The sequence below is a fragment of the Chenopodium quinoa genome, unplaced genomic scaffold (genome assembly GCF_001683475.1).
Source record: "Chenopodium quinoa cultivar QQ74 unplaced genomic scaffold, ASM168347v1, whole genome shotgun sequence".
Classification (NCBI taxonomy): Eukaryota; Viridiplantae; Streptophyta; class Magnoliopsida; order Caryophyllales; family Amaranthaceae; genus Chenopodium; species Chenopodium quinoa.
Window position 1 is genome coordinate 214,680 of NW_018743050.1, and position 12,546 is coordinate 227,225.

Below are 12,546 nucleotides of genomic sequence, written 5' to 3' on the forward strand. Positions count from 1 at the left end.
AAATGTCAAAATATTTTAGTTTCAACGAGATATAAAGATCATAAGTTTAAATCTCATCTACCCTCTAGACTTCAACTAATGGTGATTTATTTATGTCAAATAAATTTTGATGAAGTCTTTATACACTTTCCTAGAAAATATGGAGTTATTAAGGATATAATATATGCAAATCTATATAATAACAAAGCTTTACATATTAGGAGGATTTTGATGTTTGATAGGTAAGAGCATCTCCACTAGTGAGCAAAAAAAATTCTCCTCATTCTCTCTCTACCCACTTTCTCTCTCTTTCCAACTAAATTTGCTCATGAGCATTTTTAGTGAACAAAATTTATCCCACTAGTGAACAAAAAAATGCTCATCAATCTCTCTCCTACTTTTTCACATACTCCACCAATATCTCTCTCTCTTACACATCACCCTATTAATATTTATTATGTTTTGGTTAAATGAATATTTATGGGTACTAATTACAATTATACTTTTATTTAATTTAATACAATTATTAAATTTTCATTCATAATATTGAAATTTAATCGCTAATTAATTATAAATGTAATACAACATAAAATTTAATTAGCGTACGAATACATTTAATACTACAAACCAATAACGAACCTAGATTTTAAACGTACGATTAATACTCTATTAAATTGTAATCTTACGATTATTTTTACTCATTAATAGAACCATATTTTTGCCAAATGTGTTCCACTAAATCCGCTTTTGATTGAACATGAGTGTCTCTATCACGTAGTGACATTCTTCTGTGGACGTACGTGTCAAAATCAACGTTTGGCGGTCGGCCAACATTGAATTCAAAAGGCTCGTTGTTGTTAACTATAGCACTTGTAGTGGGTCTTGTAATTTGCGGGCGATCTTGTTCATAGTACCTTCTTAAAACTTCGGCCAGAGCATAGTTGTGTCGTTCATCTTCGACAATCATGTTGTGCATAATGATACAAGTTTTCATTATGTCACACAATATGTCTTCGTTAAACGCAAGGGAGGGTTGTCGTAGAACGGCAAACCTAGCCTGTAAAACCCCAAAAGCCCGTTCAACGTCCTTCCGAGCTGCAGCTTGTTTATTAGCAAATAATTTATCCTTTTGAAGTTGTGGAAGTGTTATACCTTGAATAAAAGTAGCCCATTTTGGGTAAATGCCATCTGCTAAGTAATAGCCCAAGTTGTACTCATGGTCGTTCACGGTGAAATGAATTGGAGGTGCCCGACCATGAAGAACATCATCAAAGACCGGATATCGGTAAAGGACATTAAGATCATTACAAGATCTCGGGATCCCAAAGAATGCATGCCAAATCCATAAATCTTGATCTGCAACGGCCTCTAGAATGAGGGTTGCATTTTTATTACGGCCTGCGTATTGCGCTTTCCAAGCCATATGACAATTCTTCCACTCTCAATGCATGCAGTCAATGCTACCTATCATACCGGGAAAACCTCGCATTTCATTTTGATGCAAGATTCTCCTTAAATCTTCGTCGGTGGGACTTCTGAGATATTCAGCTTCAAAATGTGTAATAACCCCATGACAAAAATGTTGCAAAGCCAATCTGGAGGTAGTTTTGCCAATGCGCAGATACTCATCCATCGCATCTGGACAGGTACCGTACGCCAACATTCTAATCGCAGCGGTGCATTTCTGCAACGGTGATAAACTAATCCTTCCAGCTGCATTCCTACGCTGCTGGAAGAATTGATCCCCCTCGACCACCTTGTTCATAATCCTACAAAACAAAGGTCGTTGCATTCGAAATCTACGCCGGAATTGTTTGTCGCTATAAACTGGATTACTTGCAAAGTAATCATTAAATAATTGAACATGCCCCTTTTCCCTATCTCTTCTATCCGTATCCCCTCTACGCTCTAGAACACATTCAACATCGGATACAGGTTGGGGTTGTGTTTGGTTGTTATACAACAAAGTTGGTAGATGGGTTGTGACAAATTCGTCAACTAAATGATCAAATTCAACGTATTGATCAGAATCAGACGAGCTGGAGGTTGAGCTAATGGAAAACATTGTGTTTGCTGGTTACTTGGGTGTTTGGAATATTTTTTGAGGAGTTGGATTATATTTGCTTCATATGGTATCACTATCATTTATAAGCATGAAAGCTCAATGACAAGTCTAAAATATGAATGACAATTCCATGACTGATGAAACATGATTGACAATTCAATGAGTGATGAAACATGATTGACAATTCAATGACACTTAAGACAGAAAAGAATCTTGATTATTCAAAATACAATTATACAACTGACATGAAAGACATATTATAACTCAATGTCTAATAAGACAAGGGACATGAATACAACTCATAAAAATTAAACTAATTAAGGAAATACAGTCAATTTCTACCGTAGACTAATTGAAGTAACTCGTCCTTGTGGGCCTCTTCAGCTGGAGTGAGTGGTGTTGTCCTTGCTAAAAGTGATTGAAGCATATCAAAATTCATCTTCTTCTCTGCTAATTCAACTTGTTTTTGTTTCCTCTTCTCCTTTTCTCGATCAAGTTCCAACCGTTGTTGTCGTAAATTCGCCTCCCTTTCTCTAACCTCAGTACACGCCTTTATCTGCCCACTAATGCTCAATATTGCACTTCCGGAAGCAACTGCTTTGCCCTTATGCTTAGCCTTCGTTTTTTTGACACCGTCTGGTCGTGGTAATCCTCCGGACATAAATCCATCAGTACGGATTTCATTCTCACTCTCCCCCTAGACCTTTTCCCACTTCCACTGCTATCTTCCTCATCATCGGCACCGCAACCCTTTCTTTCCTCTTTTGACAGACCCTATCTTAGTTTAGTCCTCCACTTCGGATCTTTATTAACCATTTCCACTCCATGTGGAAATGCGAAATTATGTTGTGGATTAGAGGAGATATAAAACAACTTGGAGGCGTGTTTAATTCGATCGGCTTCGTTGTAACCACTTCCGCTTTCAGGGAGTTTGCCCGCCTCGTCATAGCAATTAGTCCACTGTAGCAAATCAGCTGCCATTCTTCTCCAATGTGTCTCCAAACTCTTCATAGGTCTTGGCGGGAGAATATGCGGTTTCTCAGCTTGTAGTTTACAGTAAGCTGCATGAACTTTTCGCCATAGTTCGGATGCCTTTTGGCTCGTACCACGAAGCGCATCATCACTTAGTTCTAGGTAGAACCCAATTAGAGCTTCATCCTCAGAAACCGACCAAATGCGACTCGATTTGGCAAGTGGTTGATTGGCCGGAATCCTTGGAGGTGGTGGAGGGTACTGTGGTGTCTCCGGAACAACTTCTTCTTGGCTGACATCGTACTCAGAGTTGCTCCCTTCGGTAACGGGAGGAGTTTGTTGCTAAAAAAAAGTGTTTTCATTGTTAGGAATTTGTGGAGGTGTTGGTTGATGAACGGAATTTTGAGAAGAAGGGTTGCCTAATCTTTCTAGGAATAATTGAAAATTTGGACTACTAATGAAATCATCACCTAAATCAGAAAAATGTTGAGCAAGTTGATTGTAATTAGGGTTGTTTGGATCCATTATATTGTATAATTAATTAAAAACAACAATATATACTTAAGAGGCACACCTAAATTAAAATAAAATAACGTTAATAACGTTTTAAATAATTTCTGAGTGCTACGAAAAGTAATTAAATAATTTTTTTTTTTTGTTGAGAAAAAAAGTAGTTATACTAAAAAATAAAGAGTAATATTAGAAAATGAAAATTTAATCTAACTAAACTTGGGAGTAAAAATAATAAAGAGTTTTTTGGATTTTTTAAACTTAAAAAAAATATTGCTACTTAAAATATCATTAATAACGTTTTGAAAAAAATATTAAAGTACTAAAAACAGTAATAAAAAATAAATAATAAACCAAAAAAAAAAATTAACCTTGCTCAACTTTATATTAGAAATTATAACATAAATCTCACTAGAAATGGGATTAAGTGTAATATTTAGTGTTTTTGTGATTTTTGAAATTATACCAAAATATGTCAAAATGGATCTTTATTTGTAGAGCTAAAAAAAATATAATTGTTGGTGAATTTTTGTTTTTTAATAATTATAAAACGGCCAAATTACCGTTTTAATTTAATTACCGTTGCTAAACGGTTGAATTTTTTGATTGGAGGAACAAGCTGACAGGGACGCGTGTCAGCTTCCCATTCGCTGGACTGACGCACCCCTGTCATCAGCTGCAATTAATTTTTTTTTTGCTTGGCTGCCATCAAAACGCGTCGTTTTGGGGGTCATTTCTTCAGACCAAACCCCGAAACTCGTCGTTTTGAGGGTGTCAAAAGCAAAAAAAAAAAGTCGGTTAGTACTATTGCTGGGCCCCACGATTTCACTATTCACTTTCATTTTTGCTCATAGGATGAGCAAATTTCATTATGCTCATGAGCATATTTTGATTTGCTCATTGGTGGGGAAGCAAATATTGCAATTTTGCTCATGAGTAAAATTCTCCTTATTGATGAGAATGCTCTAATAGATTCGTTGGTTTTAACGAGACATGGCTTAGGCCATCCTTTCTTGGAAATGAAAGAGAAATTTTAAAGATAAAAATAAAGCTAAAATTAAAAAAGCTAGTACTAGCATGTTATTATTGTATCAAGTCCTATGTTTGTGTTAACTTTTTTTCCCACACTTGATTCGTTGCAATATTTGTTTGCTCTTTTTACAACTCCTTTGGAAGGACCACACTCTCCAAATACGTGTCTTGTCGTTTCTGTATATGTTCCAACACCGAACATTTGACAATTACCCTATAGATTAGATCAATATTGAGTACAAAATTAGAAAGATTCATATCATGTTAAAAATATGTTGAATAAAATTAGAGCTGAACTGAAAATAACGTATTAAAACAGGTCCTTGGTTACTTGTATTTAATTCTTTTAGGCTCTGAGAAAAATCCTTGTTAATACGGAGTGTATAAATTTTTTAATTACATTCCCTAAATTTTTATGTGGTAAATTAATTATTCTAACTAAGACTGTTATTTAAACTGGACAAAAATTAATTATTTTGAAGGCTCTATTTGTTGTGGTTTTAATAAGTAAAATTGTTTTCCTCATAAAAAAAATTAAAAAAATTGTAAAAATAATTTATGTTCACTAACTGTAAAAAAGAAATATAATAAGGAATCAGTAAAAATAATTTCAGCTTATAATTAATTTTTGTTTAGTTTAGTAAAATGAATATATTTTTAATTTAGCGTGAAGTGAACCGTGTTTAAAAGTAAATTACAAGGAATAGTAAACCCTAAAAAAAGTTTGTTAAATTTATTGCCTATATTTAACTAATCTACTAGTAGTAAATTCTAAAAAGATTCTAATTATATTTGTTAAAGTAATTTTATACGGAGTACTTTGGTTTAAAAAAAAATATACTGTACTACTCCACTCCATAGTTGATAAATTACATGATTATAGAACAAAGATGTATTTCATTAAAAAAAAAAAAAAAAAAAAAAAAAAAAAAAAAAAAAAAAAAAAATCCGTAAAAGAATTCCTTTAGGAGCATGAAACTAATCATTAGTTGTAATGTGCAATGAGTGAATGTTCATATCAAGTACAGCCGTTGAAGAGCTTTTCTAAAAATGAAAATAAAATCTCATCTATAACTGGAAGTCTGACTTTCAAAACCCAAAACAGTGATACTTTTGGACAGCCAATTATATTTCCTATCTATAATTAGGTTGTGATTTTATTTTATTTTTAGGTGAATCAATGTACTCCGTATAACATATTTTATAAATTTATGGGCAAATACTCTAATCAATGAATCATCTAAATGATTTTTTATAAATTTGTCACATAATCTTGTCTAGATCTTCTCTTTATTCTCCTAAGCATTGCTTTAGAAGTACTCCTGACACACATTATCACTTTAAACACTAATTAGAGCGCTACAATTATTAGTAAGACACTTTTGACTAAGACAAATTACAATATTTATAATTATTATTTTCCTTTGTAACAAAACATTTATAATGTGGCTCTCTAAACATTTATAATGTATTTTGTATTAAATTAATCATGTTTCATTAGAAATTACAATTTTTATAACATGTTTCATTAGAAATTACAATTTTTTTTTTAGGAATTGGATACATAGTACTATGTATTACACTTAACAATGCAAAACTCGTTAAATTTTAAAGATACCAGAAAGAGATTAAAGTTATCATATTAAAATTAGCTTGACCGTCTTATGATAAAATTTAATATAAACCTGCGGTATACAAGAGTTGTAAAATCAACATAAAAAAAATGAAAAGAACATGAAGATTATGTGTACTTGTTTTACAATGTAATACTGTACTTATTTAGTTAATGAAATCAGCTTTAATTAACACTACGAGTACAGTACTATTTCAGATCATTTTAGAAAATCTATAGAAGATGAGCGAGTGTGAACCGACAAATCCATTCTTTAGTTTCAAGATTGTAACTTGTCAGCCATTAGTCCTTATGGAGTACTCTACTTACTCCGATTTACTTAGCGTACGAGTGTCATTTTTGTTCAAAACATCAATTCATCTTTTTAGTTGATAAATTGGGTGTGTTTTAGATCTTCTAGAATCGCGAGGAAAGATCAAACTACTTGAGCTATTTTCCTATTTTTATAATCTATCTGTATTTTAGTTAAATTTATTTGAATTAATTATACCGTGTTGTATTTAAATTGGATAATCCTTATTAGAATTTATTTTTCTTAAACGAAATTTATCAAACCTGAAACAAAAATACTACGGAGTAGCAAGCTTATCATAATGAACAAAATTATTTATCGTCCAAGCAGTTTCCTTATTATTGAGGTGATTCTAACAATTACTAATATAAACTAGCCTTCTGGCCTGGGCAATGCACATGTTATTCATATAAAATTATATTGAGAGATAAGTGAGGAAATATCAGTAAGTCATTATAGGGTATAATTATTAATATGTAATCGAAAAAATTGTATTGAGAGATAAGTGAGGAAATATCAATAAGTCATTACAGGGTATGATATGTAATCGGAAACATGATTAAAGAAATTAAAATTTTTGAACTTTAATCGAAAAGGAGGTTTAAATAGAAGGTGGAAGGGCTAAAATTAAAGAGAAAATAGGAAAAGGTTGAATTAAAGGGGAGGGATGAAGTTTGTAAGAAAGATGAAGTATAAGTTTAATGAAAGAATTAAAAAAAAAAAGGAAATTTTTTAAATTACCACCTAAAACTGTAACCATTTTCAAAGTAACCACCCATTTCAAAAATTCGGTGGATTTTTCGTATATGGGCCCCACCTAACACTTATTTTAACCCTTTTGACTGATTTTTTTCCACAATTTTTCTCTTTAAAAACACTCTCCTAACTTCAATTCACATTTTTTCTCTTTGAAATTTGGTTGAATTTAGGGATGGAAATGTGAATTAAAGTATAGAGAGCGTTTTTAAAGAGAAAAATCAGGGGAAAATAAGTCAAAATGGTTTAAATAAGTGTTAGGTGGGGCCTACAGACGGAAAATCCACCGGATTTTTGATATGGGTGATAATCTGAGCATTTATTTAATTTAAGGGGTGATAATTTAAAATAAAAAATTAAACGGGTGGTTAGTTTGAAAATGGTTACATTTTTGGGTGGTAATTTAGAAATTAACCTAAAAAAAATGGTGTAATAAAAAATTAATAGTGTAAGATGACATGTGGCACTATGGTTAGAGAAGTGTAATAGAATGGATGGGGACATGTGTCTTTCTTAGTTATACTTTTTAAATACTAAAGTATAACATAAAAGTTAAAACAATATACTCGGATGTAAATAGTACTACAAAGGTTAAACTCAAGCGGAATCAAATAACCATTCAGTCATTCACGGGAAATGGTTTTGGCACAGTTTCTATGCTCTATCACATAAGGGTGTGCCAAAATCAATTTCCGTCATATAACACTTCGACTATAGGGAGAGTCTTGAGGTGTGCACTGTTGTATGGATGCCAAGTTACAATGTTTCTCTGGTAATAATAATAACAAGCAAAAGAAGAAGAAGGTGATGTAGTGAAAGAAAGTTGGAGTGTGAAAAAACAAAAAAGTCTGATAGTTGTATTAGCAGTAGATGACAAGTCAGTCTTACAAACAAATAAATACAGTACACAGTAAGGCTGAAAATATACCTCACATTATTCCACATGAAAATAAATATTTTCTCCTGATGAAAATAACCTAGTGAAAGTAGGGTTCTGAAGAGCCTATGAAACCTAGACTCTGAAAATGTAGGGTACTTTATCAATGTATCCTTTGTATTTTCTCTTTCTTTTTCATAATATTTATATGACCCTGATGTTTAAAGTCTCTGCTTCAGGCTTACCCTGACCCCTGACCCTCTTCTGCCACCCTTACTTGGTTAGGTTTTGTCTCTCTAGGTCCTGACTGCTCTTTTTAATTAATTGCTGTTTTTTTTTTTTTTTTTTTTTTTTTTTTTTCTCATTAGAAAAAGATAATTCATCTTTCCCTATCTTTGACTCTGATCTTTTTTGCTCTTCTTAAAGACTGGCAGGGTTTCCCAAGCCCAAATGCCATGTACATACTACTCTGTTAAATGTTACTCCGTATTTGTAATTTTGGGTATTATTTGTGAGATATAAAATATTTCAAAATTATACATAATATTTAACGGAGGTAATATTTAAAAAAGAAAAAAAAATAATTACATGTTTGGAAATTAAAATTCTTGATGAATCTCACAAGTTTCTTCATAAAAATGTTTTGACTTTCTTGAAAATTTGACTTGGTCCTTCTCGCCAACCCAAACCGTGTTTTGTGGTCCTTTTAAACAAAAGAAGCCACTTAAGAAGTCCTTTTGAACAATTTTTTCTAAAAAAATGCTTTAAGATCTATTACAAATTTACAATATCCATATTAATGATCTGAGTAAGCATAAATGTTTTTTTCCAAGTAAAATAACCTATTTTGTGAGAATACATAGTGTTCTAAAGACTAATAAATTAATGCAGACTGTAATTTAAATGTATTTAATATTTAAAATATATTGTATTGCTGCATAAAAAACTTCAACTCAATTGTGTGCAATGTATGTTCAAAGATGTTTTCTTTTAGACATCTACTGTAATTAAAATTGATCAATTAGGTCTTCTAAGGACTTTGAAAAAGACTCTGTCTTGTGTCAATGATTTTCCTTCTTTTCTTTTGCTTTTGTCCCACTTAAAAATATTTCATTTGAATATAAGCAAAGTCAGACTAAAATCATTTAGCAATACATATACGAGTATATACATATAGGGAATAAAATATACGGTATAATATTGCGTTACCTATTTCAATGTGTAATAGCAAAATATTATGCAAACAAACCGCATATAAAAATTTGTGTATTAAAAATGCTTTTAGTTAGAGACTATTTTGTGATTTAGCCCTTAGGTGTATATTAAGAATTTGACAAAATTATTTGCATTGAGTATGCTTTGTACTTTCATAGGTTAGGATTCCCTGCTTCATACTAGAAAACTGAACAACAAACAATTTTATTTTATTTTATTTTTTTTAATTTTTTTTTTGAAAATTGCTAGCTAATAAAAAAAAAAAAAAAAAAAAAAAAAAAAAAAAAAAAAAAAATCTTACATACTGTTGTATCACTATTAATTTTTTGTCCATACCTTAGATTTATACACTGCATATACAACATACATTGTGATTTTGATGTTATGTTATGTAATGTAAATAATATAGTGGTTTAAAAATGTGACATTTGATAGGTTTGCACGACATGGAGAGCTGTATCACGGTCCGAGTTGCTATGGCAGAATCTGGTACGCATTGTTTGGAACTCAACTGACCTCCTTCACCCTACTTGGCGTGACCAGTTCATCACTCTCCATCGCACGTCTCGTAATTTTCGTGTTAGTCGTTACGATTACTTTGTCCTTCGCCTTTCTGATCACCCCCTTGCTGCCGCGCAAGGGGGTGGTGATGATGGCGGTGGTGGTGATGCTGATCACCTCCCTCTTTTGTGTCTCCGCATTGCCCTTGCTGATGATCACTTGGCTCTAGGCTTTTCGAACGGGTCGGTCCGGGTGTTTCACCTTCCCTCCCGGGTTCACCTACGTACCCTTCATCCTTTGCTACGTGACCACCTTGGCTTGTTCTCCCGTGCAGTGTCTGGCATTGTGTTACAACCCGTTGTCGTTATTGATCGGGTCGTGTTCGCCTCGCTTGATGGCGACATCCACGTCGCTTCCCCTCTTGGCGGGCCCGGCCCGGCCCGTCGGGCTTACTTGGGAGATGTTGTCAACGATGGTGCCCTAGTTGACTTCACGGGTGGCGATCGGTTTTGGGTTGGGCTCTACGCGGGTGTCCCGGGTAGGGCGTTTCGAGTGTGGGATGCGGACTCTGAGGAGCTTCTTTTTAGGGGCGGATCACTAACCGATCCGGAGTCCGTGATGGGGTGGCACATGCTAACCGAGATTCGACCTAGGGAGTTCGTGGGCCGGATTCGAGTGGCACCCCAAGGGGTGGCAGTAGGAGTAACTAGTCTTAGAGCATTGGTACTAAACCTAGAGGAGGCAGTGATGGTGATGGGGCAAGAGCCATCTCGACGAGGGATTATCGTGGGGTCGGTTGATGCAAACGACAACGCGTTTGTTATGGTAGACACTCGTGGGGTGGCAAGTGTACGACAACTGCGTACACTCGAGGAGGTGTGTCGATTCTCAGTGTCACACCGAGGTGCACAAGCATCATCACTAATGGGATTGCTAGGGTGCATGAATAGCATGTACGTAGTAATGTGCATTGGTGGTACAATGAGAGTGTGGGATGCTGATCATGGAGAGTACTTGTACAGCTTGAGAGAGTGGGTAGAGGAGACGACCGCAGTCGCGGCCAACGACCGACATGTGGTGGCTACATCTAGTGACACAACCATTCACCTGTGGGATTTTGGTGCTTGAATTGGAAATTAAAGGGAGGACTACTGACTCTATTTTCTCTGACTTAATTGTTAGTATGATTCTATTGTTTTTAGGTTATGAAAAATTGGTTGTATAGCCCAAAACAGAGGTTAACAAGGACAGTAAGATTGGGATGATTGTGACAGACGAAAAGTATGTACTATGTGTCTGGTTCAAAACTTTTTAAAGTGCAAATCATTCTTTTTTCATGTTTTCTGTAAGTACTGCTCTCTTTCTAATGAACTTCTTATGGTCCACTAGGGGTCCATTGGGCCCAACTTTGTTGGAATTTGGAACTCCCTTTGCTCGTACAACCCAATCCTCTTTTTTATTTTGTTTGCCACCTTGAGAATATTGAAAAGAGAATTTTGAAAAGGTAATAATGAAATCTAAGAAATTACATTATGAAATGAAGTAATGGAATTGTTTTTTAAAAAAAAAAAGTGATGGAATTGTTTTTAAAAAAAATGATGGATTTGAAAGGTTTCTTTAACAAAGAGTGAACTATTAACATGTCATATCGAGCTCGTTTAATAATTTGTTAAATGAACTCTATACTGGTCCCACAAAATAAAATTTAGTAACTCTACCTTGTGTATCAAATTATCGAAGATTTATGATGGTTAAGTTTAATTAAGTTTCTATATTATTAGAAATTTTTAAGGCGATTCATAGTAGTCAACTATTATTTATAAATTCTTAAAATTGGCGGGGTATTGCATCGATCTTATAAGGCATTGTTACTTTGTTAGTGCTCATGTATGTATGGACTATCGAGTGAGGATAGCACAACTTATTAAACAAGAAAAATTTTAATTCCAATGAATATATTAGGTGTTGGTAACCCATTTTTTAAAGTTTATTCGTACTTCGTATATGTGAAACTTGGTTGGGAGGGATTCGCTCATCATGATGGACATGTCCTTCGAAATGGTATTGGTAAGCCTATTAGATTAAAGGGTCTTGATAATCGATGAAGTTGAGTATAAAATAACCACATCATGTGCATGTTTAAACTAGTAAAACTACATATCGAAACAACTTAGCACTACATTTGTTTAACAATTGGAGAGTTAGACACAGTAGTTGTACATACATGTTTGTCAATTTTCCCTGTATTAGTTAATCATAAATTTGGATTGTATTATGAATATGTATTTTAATTAGGTTGAAAGAACTATTTGATCAACTTTTGTTCCTATGAAAATATTTGTTCATTCTTGTTTTTTGGATGGATAATGTGTATGTATATCCGAAGAGCTTATTTGGAGAACAATCTTGCATTGTTTGCTCCTATATATATCAATAGTATGCAGTTAGGATGGATGTTGGCCAAAGTTCCCACAATGGAAAAGGGAAAAACAAGTGATCGTGAAATAAATCTAGGAACGTTAAGTGGCGCTAGTCTTGATCTCATAGCATTAAAGGATATGCTGCTGCTGCCAGCCATGAAGAGTTGATCATAGCCCTGATAGCATGTTTGCTTCATTCAGCTGAGTTGGATGATGTTACAACCCAGCAACCTGAAGTTCACGTATCTCAGCCATGTCATCAATCCGTGTGCGGTAACATGTCAGCAAAAGTCA

The 12,546-nt window shown here is 33.8% G+C and overlaps 4 protein-coding genes across 4 annotated transcripts; 1 reads left to right on the forward strand and 3 right to left on the reverse strand.

The window, feature by feature from the left end:
• Positions 1-673: 673 nt before the first annotated feature.
• On the reverse strand, positions 674-1,402 carry LOC110730753. Its single transcript, XM_021910579.1, has one exon. The coding sequence runs from the start codon at positions 1,400-1,402 to the stop codon at positions 674-676; it is 729 nt and encodes a 242-aa protein (XP_021766271.1).
• An 18-nt stretch (positions 1,403-1,420) lies between these two features.
• On the reverse strand, positions 1,421-2,044 carry LOC110730755. The gene has a single exon (XM_021910580.1). The coding sequence runs from the start codon at positions 2,042-2,044 to the stop codon at positions 1,421-1,423; it is 624 nt and encodes a 207-aa protein (XP_021766272.1).
• Positions 2,045-2,818: 774 nt separating this feature from the next.
• Positions 2,819-3,541, reverse strand: LOC110730756 (glutathione S-transferase T3-like). The gene is made up of 2 exons (XM_021910581.1): positions 3,413-3,541; positions 2,819-3,358 (listed from the first exon to the last, which is right to left on the reverse strand). The coding sequence occupies exons 1-2, from the start codon at positions 3,539-3,541 to the stop codon at positions 2,819-2,821; spliced, it is 669 nt and encodes a 222-aa protein (XP_021766273.1).
• A 4,446-nt stretch (positions 3,542-7,987) lies between these two features.
• On the forward strand, positions 7,988-10,960 carry LOC110730757 (transcriptional regulator STERILE APETALA-like). Its single transcript, XM_021910582.1, has 2 exons — positions 7,988-8,011; positions 9,767-10,960. Exons 1-2 carry the CDS (start codon positions 7,988-7,990, stop codon positions 10,958-10,960), a joined length of 1,218 nt encoding a protein of 405 aa, XP_021766274.1.
• Positions 10,961-12,546: the final 1,586 nt, after the last annotated feature.